The following is a 22,668-nucleotide window of genomic DNA, read 5'->3' on the forward strand; positions in this document are numbered from 1 at the left end:
GGAAAAACCTTAAAATAAACAGTGCATTATTTATTAAAACATTATATTAATTTAACCCTTTGTTTCCTTAGCATAAATCTCATTCAAGTGGAATATATTTGACCTTTCCGTTCATCTACAAAAGTTATGTGGATATATAATAAATAATAATCTATATAAAATAATTTGTAATTTAAGAAGAGTGTATGACTGTATGACATAAAAACTATTGTCATATTTTCGTGTGGTTGTATGGAACTACACTAATAAAAAGAAAAAAAAATATTGTAATATTTATTATTCACTATATATCTATTATACAATTAACATACTATATCAGACGTAGCCAATGTGAACGTGTTCGCGAGCCACATGGACAAAAATACAATCATGCCATGCCAAGAGCCAAAATAATTATAAAAAACATTTTATATGATTGATAAATTTATATAAATGCTTACTAAAAAAATTAAAATTCATTATAATAAAAAGTAAATTTTGATTTTATAAATAAGATGCCGAGCCACATCTGATAATGAAAAAATGTCACATGCAGCTCGCAAGTCGCAAGTTGGCCACCTCCGTACTATATGATTGATCAATACAAAATATACACACTCAATACTTTACGACATGTCTGAATTATTACTTAATATAATATGATACGCAGTATGCAGTTCGAAACTAACCATCAACACGACCGAATTCAACAATACACTTATTAATGAACAGCCATCTTCCAAAATAGTTAAGTATTATTTTAAGTATTATAATTATTATTGATTTATAAACCATCTGTTTTATTATTGTTAAAAACCCCATACACAGTCCTTTAACGCCTCTAACCCTCAGCTATGGAAAACTCATCCATAAAGAAAAGAAAACCTTTTCTGGATAACTAATATAATACCAATTATCAAGGTTTCCCCGACTACGTTACAATATCCACTAGTAAAAATGTGCCAATACTCAGTATATTAAGATATCTTGTCTAACTGTAATACATTTTTTTTTTTTTTTTGAAAACAAAAGACTAAGTTATTTAAATCATCAAAGATTTTATCAATATTAAATAATACCTAGGAATAGCATTACAATGGTAATCTACTAAAAATAACTTAATCGAAAACAATTTTTTGTGTTTTTTTTTTAAATTTATATTTAATTTAAAGTTCGAAAATACAAAAATATTTATAATAATAATTAAAATATGGAAACGACTCTATTAAGTGGTAATAGTATTTTATCTTTAAGTGGGATCATAAGCAACATTCGTAATTTTATTACATCATAATACAATATGGAAGTGTATACAATATATACTTTGGGTCAAAGTTTTATAAATATGATAACACTAGTGATGATTTGGGTCGCATTGGTAATGGTTTTGTTGTATCAATGTAATCACTAAAACAAAAATATAAATAATTAAAATATTAATAATAATTATTAATTTATAAATTGGTCACAATAGCGATATCGTTTTTAAAATAGGTACCCACAAAGTAAACCTGCATAAGTTATTATCATAGTCACTTATCTTCTATAGTACCTACTTACTATTTTAATGATAGAAGTATAAGTATATACATTTTTTTTTAAATTAAATCACACAAAAGTTAATTGAATATCACAGAAATATAATAATAGAGATATATAATTTGTGAGGTTAACTTTACGTTTATAAAATGAAGTTTTACTATTAACTATTAACTTAGGCTATATTGGTCATAAAGGTTAAAACGCGAACTATCCAAACAGTTTTAGTTTACTTAATAAATAACATACTTATTTTTTTTACAAATATAATATTAAAATGTTTTAAGTGGAATTGTCTCGGATTTTAATTTTTATTTTTAGTGTGACTTATACGAACGAATGCATTTATTAAGAAGTATCAATGCTAAATATAAAATAAAAACATAATTTTTTAATTTAAATTCTATTTGTATTATCAACTTACTTTTCTGAGTGCCATGCATTTATGCTCGAAGCACGGACAATCATATGAAGCGGTATGTCCTTAAAGTGTTCATTTAAAATAATTGCTTCTTGTTCCGTCCCTACGTTCAAAACAATGTAGAAGGTCTCGTGGCCTTCCAATTGTCTGAAAAAAAAAAAATTCACGCTTGACACTACTTTTAACAATATTCCTAAACATCATGACAAAAATAATTATCCACAGTGACACATTGTCTCATTGTTAAACAAAATAAATATAAATTTTAAGTAACAAATCGCTAATTAAAACAGAACAATATTGTCACAATTTGTATCCTATATTCTGTATTGAAAACTCTCGTAATTAAACAAGCAGATGAGAACTCATTATCTAAACATAAATTGACCTATTATAATAGTTGTTATTATAACGTGGTTATTCATCTCAAAAACGCCTACAAATGTGATGAATTCTGTTTGAAACATTTAAAGTTAAAGCGATTTTGCTCGAGTCCATAAAAAACAACGACTGCAACAAAACACTGTACCTAGTTAAAATCAAAATCCAATCTGATGGCGTGTGCATGGTGAGATTTCCTTGTGCTATCGTCGGATACGAGCGGAGTTTCAACAGCGTTTTGTACGTCTGATAGTGGCTTCTTAAGCACACCTTTTGAAAGGCTAAATTGAGATACCAATGGTTGCTGTTCACGGGAAGCCATGTGCGTTGAGACGTCGAAAACCCTTTGAACGCAATTAATTTGATTTTATTTGTTGCGTCCGTGTATGTGAGGAAAATGAAAAAAAAAATGTCGTACGAGATCCGACCACACGTACTCACCGGCGTTCTGCCAATCGTTCCAATGGAACGGTGTCCTAAACGGATCTCTCGAGTTCAGCTCGTACTTGTCCTTACCGCCGTTCTTACCGAACGGGTCAACCGTCTGATCCCACCTTATGGTACCGTCAGCCATACCGATTTCCTCTCCATTGTAAGTGATCGCCGTGCCTGGTAACATCGTCGCCAGCGTGTTCATCGGGTCAACCATGTCCTGACCGAATCTTGAAGCCACTCGTTTGTTATCATGGTTCCCTATCTAAACAGTTATTTATTTATTTATTTTTTTTAAAATTAATTTTGCTTCTCACGTATCTACTACAGAAAGGTACTATACACAGTATACTCATCGGTTGAGCGGTGAAAGGGTGGGTAATTAATTTTTTTTAAATATTTTTTTGTTTCGTCAATTTATTTTGGTTATTATTAAAAATCTAATGATCATATTGGACTGTTAATTTTTTTAACTTTACACCATATTTTAAATTGACGAATGATAAAAAATGATACCAAATATTTTACAAAATATTCAATTATACATATGGGTTCCTCACCCATTTTCCTCCTCGGAAAACATCGGTAGTCTGAATACGTATGCTGCACTGAGACTTTTAAAACTACAATTATTATTAAAAACAGTTTTAATACAGCAATAAGGCCTACAGGGGAAGGGGTGTCGTTTAAATTAATTTTGCAATCACTTCATTAAATTAAACTATATATATTTAATTATCATTAGGTATTGGTCGTTACTCACCACCCAGTTGGCCCATTGACCAGGAGGCATGTTGTCCAACCACAGATTGATCGTATTCTTTATATCAACGGCCGACGAAGTTTTATTCAAGTATGTGATAAAGTTGAAATTGAACGGCATATGAGCCCTGGGTGTCTGCTGGCTGTAGTACATCATCGTGTAATTTATGGACGCGTAAGCTTCCACTAACATCAGTCTAAAAAAATACTAAAAAGTGTAGCCGTCCTCATAGAAAAATATTATATTAATATAAAGTATTAAAATAGATCAGATTTAAGTTTAACTTCTCCAGTAAAATGTTTTAATTCAAATGTGGCTTTGTCAAAATAAAGTCTTATTATAAGTTAAAAGACGTGATTACGAAAAATTTAATTCGTTAATTAATCAGATCCAAATTAAAATATCGGCATAATATTACAGTTCACTTATTTGGATAATGTCACATAGAATGATATTGGAATAGGTACTATAGTTATATAGTAATCATTTTTTTGTTTTATTCGTCATGTAAAGTTGATACAACATAAAGAAAAATTTACCAAGATAGTTATGGTTTATTATTAATTGAATAAACTAACTTTATGTTATGTTCTCAAGTCGTTGAATGTAATATTAGTTAAACATAAAAAATACCTCCATTAGGAGATACTTTTAACTTTTAATCATTTACTCAATAAATTAAGTTTTTATTTACATTTTCATTCACACGTTTAATTTATTTAATCTATGTATATAAACCGATATTATTATTATTATCATTTTTTTTTGGTGGTTTAAAGGAATCTTTATTTTACTAAATTATACGTTTGTATGTTATTTTCCCATGACGAAGTTTTTGTTCAAAATATTTAAAGTAGAAGTAATAAATAACAATTCGTTTTACTAATGTATACTATATATTATAAACCTACTGTTTTTTTTTTTTTAATTACAGAATCATAAACACTAGTAGAATGAGGTAAATTATTTAATGTAAGAGACTTTAAAATACAATGTATCTGATAAAATAATATAAATATATTATAATTTGTTTGGTGTATAGTTATACTATGATCTGTTTAAATTTTTGAGCTAATCATGGAAACGCTAAAATAAAATAAATAAAAAAGTGACAGGATATTTTAGATCTATAATATATTATTTATATACAAGTTTTATAATATATTAATGTGTTCATGATACTAGGTACGTATATTATTTGTTGTATATCATCGCCTTTTGGAGCAGTACAAATGATTTTATTATTAATTTTTAGGGTACTTTAGAAAATTAGATCTAGTTGGTTTTTTGGCGGGTAAAAATTAAATAGACAAGAATAATTATAAGAGTTAAATAATGATTTTTGTTATTTTGTTAGAAACATTAGGAATTTTAAAAATTCCATTTTTTCTTAAATTATCAACTTTTCTAAAGATAATAGAATTTCAAAATATTTAGATTAATCTTTAAGCATTAATAGCACTAACCTTTTTAAATATTTCAACTGCACTTCTATTATATTAACTTATAAGTTATTAACAACTAGTAATGTTGTATAAAATAATATTATCCTACAGTCTTACTAATAGAAAAATAAACCACTAATTGTAATATATAATATAAATATGTAGTAAAATATCCTTAAAGATACCAGTATTATAAATGAATACATTTTTTGTCTTAATACCTTGTGTTTCCGTCACGGTTAGAATACTCGTCTAAGACTGCTCTAAATTCTTCGACAACTTTATATGTACCTAGTTGATCCCTAGATAACGTATGATCTAGCAAGAAATATGTGTAATTATCATCCTTGACATTTGGATTAATCATTGGTTCGTCTTTAAATGTGATGTCTTCTACTATGAATGGCAAAGCGTCTATGCGGAATCCATCGATGCCGATATCCAGCCAAAATCTAAGTACGTTCTAAAAAAAAAAAATCGAATGTTTAGGAGTCTAACTAGAAAATAGGGATATAATAATTTAATAGAGAGTACCTTCATTTCTTCTAATACAGCAGGAGAGTTGTAATTTAAATCTGGCTGTTTAACCGTAAACTGATGCAAATAATATTGTCCTCTTTCAGGCGACCACTCCCAAGCACTTCCGTCAAAATAGTTTCGCTTGAAGAAGATATTTATAGTATAATTGTAGATTATAATATATGAACAATATAAGGATTTCAACGTTGGCCAAATAAACAATTCGAATTAGACAAAGTTAAATTCGTTGAAAATATTTTAGTAGTGATGTAGTATAGAAATTTAATATTTTGAACCACCACACGCAAAAATATGCAATGCAATAATAAGCACCATATAACTTTAAATTTATTTATCGTTAAGTTAATTTGACTCACCCAATTATTTGGAGGTATTCTGTTACCATTTTCGTCTAATTTTCCGTCTAACCACACGTAGTATTCGGTGTATGGATCGATTCTTTTGACTGATTTTTGAAACCACTCATGTTCGTCACTTGAATGGTTGGGCACAAAATCCAATAGAACACGAACGCCTGAAATTAAGTGACCAACGCGATTTATAATTGTATAATATCGTACACCTACTACTTAGTATTTATGATTTTTTTTCATATGTAAATAAAATATACCAAACGATTTAAGTTTCATCTGAAGTGATAAAAAGTCTTCCATTGTTCCATAAGTACTGTCGATGCTTACAAAATCGGAAATGTCGTAACCGAAATCAGCCAGGGGAGATTTGAATATTGGGGACAACCATATAGCTCCAATACCTGTTTCATAGAAATGTTCAGCCATTTCTTCTATACCTATACAATAAAATACAATATAACATGTTTGATCATTTGCTTGAATTTTAACTTATATTTTTTGTTTGCGTTTATGAAAAATAAAAAAAAACAGTATTATAATATACTAAATATAATATAAAATAAAACAATTACTCTAAAATATATGCCATATACGTATTGGTACAAAGTAAAATATTTATTTCTATTTTTTACATTACTATTACCTTGATATATAAAATAGGAATTATTGTTATATATTGTTTAATGGTTTTCTTGACCGGGTTTTGAATATAGTCAAAACTTTTTGTATTACTTCTTAAGTTATTGTTTATAAATGTATCTATGCTCTATTTTCAGATAATTTTACATAAATATTTAATCAACTTACTTTTGAATTTAAAAAATATTTCTTATTGATTTAATTTGATTTTATATAAAATGTTTGATATAATAATACGTTATTTGAATATTGAAAATTTAAAAAAAATTTTTGCTGATTACCTATTAACTAATTATTGTAGATTTATACAATTACCTTTCAGGTCTCCAACTCCATCACCATTGCTGTCTTTAAACGATCTTGGGTACACTTGGTAAATGACACTGGTCTGCCACCAGTCCAAATTTGCAGGTTCTAGAGAAATCAAGTAATAGTGATAATTGTACTTACAGTATATTTTATAGATAAAGTTAAAAATTGATATTTAATTTTAAACTAAAAAATTACTTACCAGCATTTGTATTTAATGCTATTGTTATTAAGACGAAAATGTAACAAAGGTACATCATAGTGTTTGGGCAACCGTCTGACGACTAGTGCGTGAATTTTTGGGTATTTGTACTGTTAAATAATTTTGCCCTTGACCTTATAAGTGCGCAAAAAATATTAGGTAGGAACCGATTTAATTATTCACTAAGCTGTCATACCATAATAGACAAAATGGAATGACAAGAGGTAAGTGGCGCATACATGCAGCTTGACATCGGTCAAAAATCATGTATTTGTGTTCAAATAGAGTTACGTATCCAACGCGAAAATAATGACTGGTTGACCAAACGGTAAACACTTTAAGTATTTAGTTTTCATAACCAAATTATATAAATAATTTATGAGTAAGTAGTTCGCGAGTGAATTGTTTTCCATTTAGTTGAGATTTAAAATCTCATTTCTATATATATATATATATATGGTATTATGATGGTATATAATACAGATCAATATTAGGTCGGTTTTGTGTAAATCTTTATGTTTGGATAACCATTAATGTGTTACACAACCATAAATCATATTCGATTGCGTGTTCAGATTTCTTATTGAGTTTCAAAAAACTGACAAGGATGCGTCAAGGCTAGTTTTACCTGGACATGTTCTCTAAGGATCAATTAACATCAAAAACACCACGGTAAGAATTTAATTACAATTGTAATATATAATTAAACTTAAAACAACTCGTAATGGGCACATACATACCTAGTTCCTACTTCCTATTATATATTACACACAAGTATATACATATAAGTATATAACTTAATAAATTGTGTGATGATTATTATACAAGGGCATAACACCTCGATTATTGATATGTAATTGTACGTAATTAACTAGTATCCTAGTATATCTTTCCCTGAAGCCAGTAATAATTAATCCAATACTGGTGTATTTTTTAGCGAGTTGACTCTAACTCTATGATTTTTTCAATACCTGGGCTGGGCATGACAAAAAACTATAAATAAATACGATAAAAAATATGAAATATCAATAAGCAATTCAGACCTGTTTTTTTCGAAATCCTTGATTGAAAGAAACATCAGTCCTGACTTAAAACTTACTAATAATCTATTTCTAAAAAACAATTCATCACTTATATTTCTCACGTAACATTTATTAACACATTTTTAAGTTTTATAATATAAATTTATTATCCAAAAAAGTATACAGGAATAGTGTGTTATAGATTTTTTTAATTTTTTTTAAGTCCCATATCAAATATAAATCGTACAATAGATGGTGATGGTACAGGTTTACGTATCGCAGTTAGAATTTTATATACATTTTTTGAATTTAAATTTGATTTATTAGGCAATGATTTCCTTGTATTTTAATGATAAAGTAAAAAAAAGGTAGGCAGGTACCACTCTGCTATATATTAGGTGTCGAGTGGATTACTATTATGGATGTTATAAATTTTAAATCAATGTATACTAGGTATATAATTGCATACGAGAGACGATTATGAGAGGAGACGCGTGGAGTGTTATATTCTATATCACTAAGTATATTTAAAAATATGAATTTTTGAATAAATTTTTCCAAGACTATTGCTTTTATTTTATTATTAATATTATATACATATATAACTCAACACTTAATAAAATCTTTCTGTAAATTTCGTAAAAGAGTATGAATAGATAATACCTCAAAATTAATAAAAAGTATCTTTGCATATAGGTATTACATTTCATAATTATATTATTATAATTTACATGAAAGTTTTAAGTTTTCACAAATAATATTTTCGACTACCTATAACTAAGTTATAATTTAAAACTATTTAAATTTAATTTAAACCAACGTCATTTATCTTTTAAATAAATAATTTTTTTTTAAATTTGAGTTAAAAATATCTATGAAAAATAATTGTTTTTTATTTATGTTTTAGTTTTTATAGTTCCATCATAAACTACTAATGAAGAATCGTGTATTAAATGTTCAAAACTTAGGTATAAAAATAGAAGTTTTTAAGTATTAAATATTTTATAATCTTATTTGTAATAATGCATAACATAATAGTACACCAATATTATAGACTATAGTGTTATTGTTACATTATCCGTTTATTGATTTGTTTATTTACTTTTTACTAATTATTAGGGCTTGGATTTTAAAGCATATGCTTCATTTTTTATATGAGATAGAAATCTAATTTTCATAAATAAATTCGTTTTGCGTTATTCCGATTCCAAATAAACCAATTTACTTTTACTTTTTTTTAATGTAAATGCTTTTTTTTGCCTTTTTCAGTTATTTCAGCTGTAGCATTTTTATGTGTTTATTATGCTATTAAAGTAATAATAAAAAACGTAAAAACCCAGAATGCGTTATAGATATTGGGTTGTTATTGTTTTCGTTATCGGCTTGTTTATTAAATGTATTAAACGTATATCTATATAGGTTTAATTATCGATTTATACCTATACGGTCAGTATGCCTATAACATCGATATCGATCGTTTCAAAATTTAAGATTTAGTATTGTTAATTGTAATTTGAAACCTTTGGTATGAACTATGCACCGATCACTTTAGAGGATATAGAGAGTTCGTTTGCTATGTATAAAACTATTCTGTTGGACGATAAAATTAGTTCTACTACTGTAAATCTAGCGAAATACATGGTAAACAATTCTTTTTTTTTTTATTTAAATTAATTTTTCATTCATTTTTTTTATTCATTTTTATAACTAGTTCATGTTAATTTTTTTGCTTTTTTTAAAAAATAAATATGTTTCTTTCTTGCATTTTTAAAACAATCGTGTGCTTTTTTGTTGCTTATTATGCTTTAAAATCTGAGCCCTATAATATATATTAGGTATGAAGTTGTAATAAATTGATAGTATCTCCATGTATTTCGAGTGGAGGGAGAAAAACTATTTTAGTCATATCCCCCCTCAAATAAATCCTAAATACGCCACTGCTTGGTAAACATTTTTAAGTTTTTGTGATTAATCGTTTTTGAGTTATTATAAAATAGAAAAATCCATTTTTTAAAAACTATCAGCTTGAAAATAAAGGATTTTCCCAAGTACCTGTGTATTCGTTTTTCTGGATTATATAACATAGGTACATAAAAAAACACATAAAATCAATATATTTATTGCTACGCTTAGATTCTGAAATAAAACCGAATAAAATAACCGAATGTCGGATAGAATCAAATATTCAGATGAAAAATATTATCATCATAATAATTTTATATACTTATATGTATATGAAAATATAATGACAGTAAATTATACCACATTAAAACCTCAACCAGTCATGAAATGGTAGCGCTGGTACCCTTAAGTACCCACAGTAGAACTATTATTAGCTACTTTTAAAATATTTTTTTGATATTCTAATTTATTCAATAAGATCACTATAATCCTTAGAAGAAAAAAAGAGTTATTATCATCATCCCGTTTGTTCATAAGGATATTTTTAATTTGTTCGTTTTAAGTTGTACTTACGATTTATATGTTAATAACCATTTAACATTGGTATATACGACGATAGATTTATTAAGGTATAATAAATTGTATAATTTTCATTAATCATTAGGTATGATATTTTTATATGTAACATTCGCTAATGTTGGGTGACTATCATATTATGAAATTTAGGTACGTCTTAGCTGTGCCCGATTAAGTTTTATTACTTGCCTAGTTAGTACTTGTCGCATTTATTTCAGAAGCTAACTTAAAATTGCTCTTGAAAATCTATTTTATAAGTTATTTATTATGTAATTATATAATATTGTTAACCAGCAATTAACGATAATTCGTAGGTATATAACGTTAACAACCGACGAATATCTTTATTACTTGTAGATTATCTCGAGTATTGAACATATGTCATGAGTGGTAATCGTGATTTTTTTGACCCAAAATAATTATAAATCTTCTTAATATTCACCACATTTTATCGTAACCATATTAATAACAAATACATGCTAGATGTATTCGAACGCTCAAATCGTCTAACATTTATTATTATTTCACATCCTTTTTTTTCACTATGATTTTGTTAATATTAATTTTGACAGGAGTTTTAGCCAACTCAAAAAGTACTCCGGTCACAGATGATAAAACAACCTTAGATTGGTGGCAAACTGCTGTTTACTACCAAATCTATCCAAGATCATTCAAGGATAGCAATGGTGACGGTATTGGAGATCTTAAAGGTAAATTAAATTATTAAGTTAATTTTAGCAGAAAAACCGTATATACGTTATTTTATAAACTGCGTTGTTTTTTAAATTCTGTAAAGGGATTGAAGAAAAAGCGGAACACTTTAAAGATATAGGAGTGGACTGTGTTTGGTTATCTCCCATTTTTAAATCACCTATGGCAGATTTTGGTTACGATATTTCGGATTATAATGCGATTGATCCCATGTATGGCACAATGGATGATTTTGTTTCGTTGCAGAAAAAATTGAAGTCAATGGGTAGGTAAACAAAGATATTTTTGTCAGACCACTTTATAAAATGCATAGGTATACCCATTTAACAATGAGATCTAATCTATTTTCAAATCAATAATTCAATCGTAGATTGAAAAACACTGCAATTACATTGTTTTTATAAAGATGGTACTATTTAATACACAATTTTAATAATATATTATGTTTTTAACACAACTTTAAGTTAAATTCATCACAATTTATTTCCAAAATTCTAGTCATGTTTTTTTTTTAAATACTAGTATACAATAATATACATATTATAAACTGTATTATATGTTAAGGAATTTTCAAAATCAAAATCATAACATATATAAATATATTTAAAATACAATAAAGTAATGTAAATGAGAATTAAAGTTGGTAACTAATATTTATTTAAATTTAAGTAAAGTTATTTTTATTAAAACCTATATTCATTATTTTAAATATTTTTTTTTTCACATTTTAGTATTCAAAGTATTCCAATTAGTAAGTACACAGAAATAGATATATTTTTCAATACCTAAATAAATCGTGTACAAGTTTTCATTTATTTCAGAAAAACTCAACTTGTACATTTTCATAAAAACCTATTAAAAATAATTTAATTTTAACTTTTCTTAGTAATACTTGTGTAATTTATAAAGCCAACCTTTAATAAGTAAAGTAATTTCGATGATTGATTAATCTATATGAAATACAAATACAAATTACGATTAGGTACTATCTATATAATGCTAAGCTTATCGAGACCACATTATAAATCCTTTTTTAAAAAATAGTATTTTTCCACTCTAGTATCTAAAAAAATATCAATTTATAATTTTTTGATAGGGATGAAAAAGTATTATAATACAAATAAACTTCATAAAACAAACTTTTCAGTGTGCTGGCTAGTATAGTATCCTTAGAATAAGCCTTGCTGCAAATTATAGTTTAGCGGATTCAATTTTATACTGTTAGTTTTTAATACAGTTAATTTACCTATCAGTAAACTTATTACTTAAAGTGTTTTAAGATGCTCATAGCTCAATTAAATATTAAAATGCGGGTGTGAGGTCCTGTTAAGTCTAAAACAAATAATATTTTTTTAAATGTTGATTTATTTAAATCGATATTAAAAGGAGTGATTTTTTAATTATTAAAATAATGTATACAGAGGATAATTGTACTTTTTGATTATTATTTATATAAATATATAATGCATGTAATATTGTATTTAGTAATTATCACATTTGGCATCACACGATTTTGGCAAATTATAAAATGTTAATAAATGATTAATATAAATTACTAAAAATGTTATATTTTTAGTTCATTTACCATTATATTATAAATCTATTATTTTTTGTACACAGAGTTAAGTATCTAACTTAAAAACTATTCATTAAAATTTCGATTTAGATACACAATATTTCAAATAAGTCATCTAAAATTCTTCAATATCTTATTTTAAAAACGGGTTTTAAGTTAATTTAAATATTTTGTGAATTAGAATTTGAATAAATTCATTATTAAATTAAAAAAGGTATATTTAACAATCTATTTTAGGTATATTTTATTTTACACCTATATTTTGATAATTTAGGCGTTAAAGTTATTATGGATTTCGTACTTAATCATTCGAGTGACGAACACGAATGGTTTAAAAAGTCTGTAATTAAGTTTTAATTTATTTCAGAAAAAAAATCAACTTGTACATTTCCATTAAAAACTAGTTAAACATAATTTAATTTTAACTGTTCTTAGAAATTCTTCAAAATTGTCCTATAATAAAACAATGTCCCTCAATATATTATTAGAGAACAAATCTTTAATTAACTATAAAATATAAATACCATTTAAGGATCGACTCGTGGAAATACAAACTATAATTTTTTTTTACTCAAAATTTAACCTCATATGTTGTCTCCATCTTACATGCGTACAATTACAAATTTTCGTTCAGTGGATTCAATTGTATGCTGTTAGCTATAATATTAGAATCAATTTACCTGTTGAACTTAAAGTGCTCTAAGATGCTCATAAATCACTTAAATATTAAAATATTATTAAAAACCCATAAATAACCGTATTAATAAATGCCGTAGATAATATTATTACAGTTAATTTTGATAATTGGTAAATTGACTCTAATATTAAAGATTATAGCATTAAGTGGATTTCACTAAATGAATATTTACCATGTTGGATGTATGCAGCACAAAGACAACACATGTGTGTGTGCGATCCTCTAAACAAATAATACTTTTTAAATGTAGATATATTTAAATCTATATTAAAACGAGTAATTTTTAATCGTTAAAATAATGTTTACAGAGGATAATTATACCCTTTAATAATTATTTATACAAATATAAAATGCATGAAATATTGAATTTAGTATTTATCATATTTAGGCATTAGAAGATTTTTGCAAATTATAAATATAAATTACTAAAAATGTTGTATTTTTATAACTCCTTATATTTTTAGTTCATTTACCATTATATTATGAATCTAGTTAATTTAAAAATTTTGTGGATTAGAATTGAATAAATTCATTATTAAATTAAAAAAGGTATATTTAACAATCTTCTTTAGGTATATATTATTTTACAACTATATTTTGATAATTTAGGCATTAAAATTATTATGGATTTCGTACCTAATCATTCGAGTGATGAACACAAATGGTTTAAAAAATCTGTAGAAAAAATTGATCCTTACACAGATTATTATGTATGGAGAGATGGTAAATGCGATACAAATAACTCGAGGATACCACCAAATAATTGGGTAATGTATTTTAAGACCATTTCATTATATTACTTTTGTTTTTACTTTTAAAGTTTATAAAACTATTCTAAAACAGAATATCCTTAGAATTGAATTTATTTATACGGGAGTTATAGTTTAACTAATCTAATTAAAAATTAAAGATTTTTAAATTTTATGAATGAATAATAATAATGTACTCATTTTTTCCAGCAAAGTTTATTCAGTATTCCAGCGTGGACATGGAATGAACAACGCGGACAGTATTATTTACATCAATTTGTTCCTAAACAACCAGATTTAAACTACAGAAATGAAGAATTGGTTAAAAAAATGAAAGTAAGAATATATTAAAAAAAAAAGTAGAGCTGTTATAGCAAAATAAATTCATCACTTAGATAATATAATTTATAATACAAAGTTTACAACATATAACCTGTGAGGGCATAACAAATTAATAATGATTGTTGTTATTTTTTATGTTAATTAGAAAATTACTAGAATTTTAACGTTCCATCTATTGACTGATATTTATAATCAACTCATTAATATTTAATAAAATATAATTAATAAAATTATTTTTTTTTAATTTTAATGGTACCTACCTTGATATTTAATATTATTTATTATTATTATGTTTTCTTAAACAGTTTTTTATTCAAGGACAAATTATCTAAGAGATAAAATAAGAGTCAGCCAAAATATTTTAATGATTAATGTATTAAAATATTATATTAAACATTTCAAATGAATTATAAATGTATAATTAACTTATCTGTGATACTACGCATACGTAAACTAAAATTTAAAAAAATGGATAGAACCTTGTGTGGACTGTGGACACTATATTTTTTTTGCGCTCGCTTTGCAATGGGATTGTAATATATGGTAGTCATGGTATTAGATTACATGGTAATGATACACCGAGTTCAAAAAAACGTGTGTCTTGTTAAAAGAGTATTATATAGTTAAAATTTATATTCTATTAAGGTTTTTTATAAAATTTTGGAGCACTTCTTATGTCCAAACAAAATAAATAAATTATAAACAATACCACTGTAAAATTCACTTGGAGTAAAATATATAAATAAAAATCTTTTGATTTCAACTTAAAAGTTTAAGTTAAAAAGAAATGATATACATACATAGACATACATATAAATATAAAGCAGACAATAGAAATATTTCCAGTGAGTTTCTCATACTTCATACAATTATTTAATTTTATTATAATATAACCTTTTCCAAATAATTTAACATAATATAATGTGATAATAAAGAAAAATAAAAAAAGACATCTACATATTTTATGTGAAATTTGTAACATGTGTCTTTAATATGTAATTATTTTTCTTACGTTAATTACGACTATAATTTATTTTTATGTTGAATAGTTGACCCCGTGCACTCCGTTGCCCGTTAAAAATGCCAATTCTATATCATATGATTTGAATTTTGATTAATTTATTATTTAATATTTGGTTTAACGGTGTTCAAAACTTAGACATTTTCATTGACTGTTTTGATTCTCAAAAATCTTGCAAAAGCACCACTTTAGTATGCGAATTTTGTAAAATATAATACTTACAAAAATATTATATAATTATTATATTTTGGTACTCGCATAAATTTACAATGTTTTTTAGAGGATCGATTTTTGAGTCTATTTGCAGGTTTTATAGTGACTAGTTAAACCTTTCGAATTACCTATAGTACCTAATAAAAATTAACTATAAAATATCCTGTAGTGGTTGACGTCGCAATTATCTTTTATTAATTATCACGGATACGAAGAGATCAAGCGGTCAACACACACACATGTATTATTGTAGTTCTTTGTCATGAATCGTCATATTTTTTATATTATTATGTTCATGGACTTCAAACTCAATGTAAGGTTTTTCAATTATAAATATTTACGTGTGCACTAATCTCCACGTCTTTTTATTGTGCCTAATATTTTTAAGTACACATCGAAGTGTACCATAATTATTTTATAATTATATTGTCCGTGTGCAATTGTCACCGCTTAGAAACACTTTCTAGTTATTTTTGATTGTTTCGACTGATATATATAGTAATTACCATTACTTATATAGTTATATTTATCGTGTGTGCAAAATTTTATTTATCATTTAATTGTTGTTGATTTGCTTGACATTGTGAATTTTGTATTTGGTATTATATTAGCCTTTATAGCCATTATGATTATTATGAACTAAAATTATATTATATTGAGTTTGGATGGTGGCTTGCCAGTAGAGAATCAACAATTTGTGTTTTTATATATTTATTTGTTATTATTTATTTATAAATTGTTATTATATACTAGTTGGTTGTACCAAACCACCATTTCATTACTATTGTTAGGCATTGTGGTTTTTATATTATACTTTGTTAAACCGAGAGTGATTTTGTAATACTATACTGTGCACTTATAGTTTTATTTTATTGGGCCAGAAAAACCGTACTATATATATGTAAGTCTAGGTACTACTAATATTATACTGTGATTTATTACCTATAGTACTTATTATTTAAATTGTTTTTTATACAGCAACGTAGCAACTATTTGCTTTTACTAAAACTTACCATTATATAATTTTTAAGTACACATAAAATATACAAACACATAGACACACACACACATATATATATCAATACACTCACAAATTCCCACTGTCCTAATTAACTCACCAGTAATTTTCTCGGCGACCATAATCACTGTTGATTATTCATTGTATAAACGGAGGAACAAAAAACTATTATTTGGTTTGTTTTAACTACAGTTGTACAAATGTTTAAACATGATTTTAACTTACGTATTATTTTTCAAATTAATTGTTGAAGTTAAGTTATTACAATTAATTTTTCTATTAAGCTTATTATAAAAATTACTAATTAAGTGACGTCTTAAAAAAAATATACATTTAGCTTAACTTTTGTTATTTAGTTATTTAACGTCCATTTTAGCATTACAATTATCTACTCTTTACCTAACACATGGCTATACATTAGACCTAGTATATCTTTAAATTTTAAATTTGTAAGTATATAATTAATTTGATTAAAATAAACTCTATCAAATAGCTTGTATGTTTTTAAGTTACCAAAAATAAGTATTGTGGTTTCTTTAATATTAAAATGGACATTATAATTTTCAAAACCATTAATTTTAGTATACATACCAACTATGTATATTATTTCTTCGGCTTGCATTTGATATAAAGCCTTAAAAAAATATTTATTGTGTTTTATAATTTATCTAAATTATATTTTTGTTTTTATTTAGAAAAACTTGAAGTTTTGGTTAGATCTTGGTGTAGATGGATACAGAATAGATGCCGTACCGTTTTTGTTTGAAGATCTGCAATTTTTAGACGAGCCCAGAATACCAGAAGAGCTTGCTAAAAAAGAGAAAACCCCTTATTTGCAATATTATCACCTTTATACAAAGGACTTACCTGAAACGTATGATATGGTTTATCAGTTTAGAGACGTGTTAGATGAATATAAGTCGAGAGATGGAAAAACCAGGTATAAACTAATATCACATTAACTATTTAACCATACAATTATTAACATTTCATTCCTAATAAAATTGTATTATTAAGTTTATTCTAATACCCATGAAAAATAATATTCATTTGTAATAAAAATTGAAAGTTCATACAAACGTTCAACAACTTAACAAACATGTAAATTTGAATTAGTAAACTTGTATTTTGTAACCGATTATTTTGGATTGAATGATATTATATATTGTGTATATTATGTAATTTAAACATTTTGAACTTTTACTCATATTTAATTCATTTTTCAAAGAAGACGTATTTGTTTGTCCCCATATTTTAAATGTGCATTATCATAGCAAGTTAAGATTTAAAAATAGAAATAGAATGATTTGACCCATTATATTACTCAAAGGTAAGAATATTATCTATGGTTGTGTGTTGGTTTTTTATGATGTTTTAATTTTTAATTGATTTACTACTAGTTATTAGTATGTCGTATGTGATGATTGAAAATTTTTTGGGCTCGCCACTCGCTTAAAAATTAAAGTATTGTAAAAAGTCAATAGATAAACATAGATAATTTTCTTACCTCTAAACCTGATAAAAGGCTAATTCACTTAACACAAAGTTGGTTCGTTCAAATTTGGTTTGTTGTATACGCTTGTAAGACGGAGATAACTTATATACTTAATACACATACACAATAGTTTACAATTATGGAGTCTTCTGAATGCCTAAACCTACACCAATATAATTTTAAACTTATATTTTTGTGGTTAGCTTTTTAAGTAATTAAAAATATCATATCTTGGGGTAATATATATATTTTTTACTGTGTTTAGAGTTATGGTAACTGAATCATACACTTCTATCAAAAACACTATGAGATATTTTGGTAATGAAACCCATTTGGGAGCACATATATCATTTAATTTTGAATTTATTGAAAAATTAAATGATTCTTCAAACGCCGCTAAATTCAATGATGTGGTGTATAATTGGTTGGACAACATGCCTGATGGGAAATGTGCAAACTGGGTGGTAAGTATCATCGCGAGTTAAAAATGTCTGTAGTTCTCTGTAATATCTTTAGGCTAGATCCAAAACATCATAAATAAAATGAAATATTATACTTACCATTATAATATTATACCTATTTGATTTAAAAAACAAGATTTATTTATAATATAATAAAAAAGCAAAACTAGACAATTTTGTTAATATTTATAATGAATAACAATATAGGTATATAATATAGGTAGCTAAAAAATTACCCAGCGCGACGGTATTGATGTGAAACTAAGTAAAAAAAAAAAGCGTGTAGTCACTAACGTATATAAGTAATAACAGGAAACCGAGTTGTACCATTGAAATACTATGCTAATTTTTGTTAATCTATCGGTGAGTTCTACTAATTCTATTAAAAAAAAATAGCTAATATCACACCAAAAACACTTCTTTATATAACTCTGTGTAAAAAAAAGCTAAGTTAAAAAAAATTAAATTTAGTAATGATTAAGTCATTAAAAGACATGATATAATATAAAAACTAAGTAAAATGCCATTTTATAACGTTACAAATAACCCATGACGACAACTAAAATCAATTGTAAAGTTAAATACTTGTAATAATTTACAAACAATATTTCGAATAATAAAATATGATAGGTATATTATTTTTAATTATTTAACGTACGCCAGTTCTAAGCTTAAAAAATATATTTTTCTCTCGTAGATACGAATAGGTAAACGCACAACACGAGATTACAAGACATTGTGCAATTCATATCCGGGGAATGTCATAAAAACATAATATGACGATATAATATAATATTATAACACGTCGTGTTCATATTTAGGCGTATTCTATTTTTTAGATCGGAAACCACGACAGACCGCGCGCGGCCACGCGGTTCGGCAGTGAAATGGTGGACGCCATGAACATGTTGACCATGCTGTTGCCCGGGGCAGCGTTCACGTACATGGGCGAGGAGATCGGCATGTCGGACTCGGCCATCCGCTGGGACCAGACGGTCGACCCGAGGGGCCTGAACGCGGGACCCGACGACTTCCGGACCAGGAGCAGGGATCCGGTCAGAACGCCGTACCAGTGGGACGCCACCGTCAACGCCGGTTTCACCAGGGCCTCGTCGACGCCGTGGTTGCCGGTGAACCCCAATTACTGGAGGCTGAACCTGGACGCGCAACGGCAGCAGCAACGCAGCCACTACGCCGTGTACAAGGCGCTGGCCAGGCTCCGGAAAACCCGGACGGTGCAGCGCGGTTCGTTCGAGGGCAGACCGTTGTCCGAGTGGGTGTACGCGTTCACCAGGTATAGTATGCTACATTCGCAAACCACACTGGTGACCAAATTATCTCGTAACGGGGTATATCACGTATTATGATGGTTACGGTTATACCTCAAACGAATTGACTATCTGCTCGGAACAATAACGTATAACCTAACCCACCTCCTACAGATAATTAATAATAGAGTTCGAAGTACGCGCGGTGTGATCCAAAACCGACTCTATTGCACTAGTATAGTTCTGAAATTTGGCGTATAGCTTGAATTTAATAGATTTGAATTTGCACCTAGGAGCCAAATTTTTAATTTTGTATCTTAAAAAGGAGGTGAGTATCGATGGTGGCAACCAATGACTACACTGTATGAGAAAACTGCCATACGTATAAGATGTATAGTGTGTGTGTTTGTAAAATGATAGCAATTTATTTTTACACTGTGAAAGATAGGTACGTAAACTAGTTTTTTTTTAGAAAAAAATGACAACAAGTGGCTGTTGGATTAATAAGAAATATAAATTTGGAATTTTTTACGTTTTTATGCAAGTACCTTCATTATTTATCGCAACAGATTATGTGTGTGAAATTTTGAATTTGAAAACTTACTCCTTCAAAAAGTATTGTACATAATTTGTTTTTTTCAAAAAAAGGGTTTTTCGTGGCCTTTTACATTAAATTCGAAGATATTCCATATAATTATTGTTCTAAAAGATAGTGCGACATTCCCTTAAGGTATATAGCGTGCTTATAAAATGATGACATTTTGTTTACACTGTGAAAAATACGTAAACTAGTTTTTTTTAGAAAAAAATGACAACAAGTGGCTGGTCGAATGGGCTTGTTGGCCGGATGTTGCTTGCTGGCGCGTTTTTGAGACCACTCATATAAATAATTTTATAACTAAACGTTTTCAAATATGTTATCTTAAAAACCGTATTCATTTGATATGTATACTCTTATTTATTATTATTAGGTACATAAATAATAATTGATTTATTATTTTATATTTTGTTATTTGGTTAGGTCATTGCCGTCAGAAGAAACTTACCTGGTTGTGATGAACGTGGGCTCTGAAGAAGAACGTGTCGACTTGAGTGGTTGGCCAACTTTGGTTAATAACGAAACGTGGCTGGTACACACGCCAAGCGTCAATTCACAATACTCAATAGGGTGAGGAGTAAATGCATACTGATATTATATTTAGATATTTAAAATACACAACGTAGAATAAAATATTAAACATAATTCCGTAGATTCCTATAATTTATTCATGAAAACAGTTTAGTGGACAAACTTTTATATATAGTATGTAGTCTATATTTTAAGTAGGTATACCAAATGTCGTATCGTTTAATTTATTGATAAATTAAAGATAGTCCAAATTATACACCCGTAAAGATTAATAATTTATTATTATTATTATTATTGATTAATGAGTTTTGATAGCAAAAATTATAAAAGTTTTATTATGTAGTAAAATGAATTTTCTTCTACGTAGTGTTGTCTTTTGTGAACTTGTTTTTACATATACTTTAAATTATAAAACAATCATTATAGGTGATGACTGATGAGTTTTTAAGCGGGACAATATTTTAAATTTTTTGAATTTATATTTGAATACCTACATTTGAGATTCAAAATTATATTTTTTCTTGAAATGTCATTAAACTTGCCTATATTAACCTCTTAAATAACAAATATTAGGTTGCGTCCGTTTAAAAAATTACTAAAGAGTTTTATCACTGTTTGATAATATACTATAATTGTATTTGACATTTTGTTATTAATATTTGATCATTTGTTAAATATATGATAATATCTACTTTATAGAAATATTTATAAAATTAAAAATAAAAATGCAACTATGTATCTTATTTTTTTGATATTATTTTAAAAATATTTAATCTTTTTTAGGTAAATAACCTTTTATTTATTTTTTTTTAATATTATTTTATTGGCCATGTGAAATAATCAATTCTCGACTTTTAAATTATTTAAATATACATGATAGTAATGATAGTACTTACGGATATGTGTGTTTATCTTGTAGACGGATTTATAATATTGTTAAGGTATTGCAGTTTTTAGATTGCTATAGTTGTTACATACTACAACCTAAGTGTTGTGGTATTTTATCACTTATTTTAGCTATATATCGTTATACCAATTTACCTAAAATTTTATTGTTTTTTTTTTTCTTAAATATTATTGTTTAGGCATTCACTGAAGACAAATGGATTTACGATGAGACCTAAATCAGCCATGGTTTTATGTAATAGAAAAAATGCGTTGGTTTCATCGTCTTCTTCATCATCAACATCGTCATTATACCAATCTTCGTCGATGTTTTCGGTTGCAATGTTCGTGGCCGCCTTTGGTTACAGTCACATGTTAGCCAAGCAGTAGTTTTCACTTATCTATGAACATCGATTATTTTTTAAAAAGTTAATCGATTCAACAAAACGCTACAACGAATATGAATTGTTAAAAAATAGTCATAAATTAGAATTTAAAATGTCTGTATTGTTTTAGTTTAAAAATTGATAATTTTCGTTTCTAACAATGTTAAAATAATTATATTATTATAATTAATAAGGTATCAAAATTGCATTTATA

At 26.8% G+C, this 22,668-nt stretch overlaps 2 protein-coding genes across 2 annotated transcripts; one reads left to right on the forward strand and one right to left on the reverse strand.

Moving 5' to 3' along the window:
• Positions 1–248: 248 nt before the first annotated feature.
• Positions 249–7,143, reverse strand: LOC114127606 (maltase 2-like). The gene is made up of 11 exons (XM_027991896.2): positions 7,004–7,143; positions 6,808–6,906; positions 6,111–6,290; positions 5,857–6,014; positions 5,495–5,620; positions 5,182–5,423; positions 3,516–3,711; positions 2,762–3,017; positions 2,469–2,664; positions 1,943–2,086; positions 249–1,386 (listed from the first exon to the last, which is right to left on the reverse strand). Exons 1-11 carry the CDS (start codon positions 7,059–7,061, stop codon positions 1,317–1,319), a joined length of 1,725 nt encoding a protein of 574 aa, XP_027847697.2. The 5' UTR covers positions 7,062–7,143; the 3' UTR covers positions 249–1,316.
• Positions 7,144–10,877: 3,734 nt separating this feature from the next.
• Positions 10,878–22,668, forward strand: LOC114127611 (maltase A1-like). Its single transcript, XM_027991901.2, has 9 exons — positions 10,878–11,213; positions 11,300–11,479; positions 14,097–14,254; positions 14,447–14,572; positions 17,526–17,770; positions 18,591–18,789; positions 19,626–20,080; positions 21,076–21,222; positions 22,269–22,668. The coding sequence occupies exons 1-9, from the start codon at positions 11,048–11,050 to the stop codon at positions 22,456–22,458; spliced, it is 1,866 nt and encodes a 621-aa protein (XP_027847702.2). The 5' UTR covers positions 10,878–11,047; the 3' UTR covers positions 22,459–22,668.

This window comes from Aphis gossypii, chromosome 3 (assembly GCF_020184175.1).
Source record: "Aphis gossypii isolate Hap1 chromosome 3, ASM2018417v2, whole genome shotgun sequence".
Taxonomy (NCBI): Eukaryota; Metazoa; Arthropoda; class Insecta; order Hemiptera; family Aphididae; genus Aphis; species Aphis gossypii.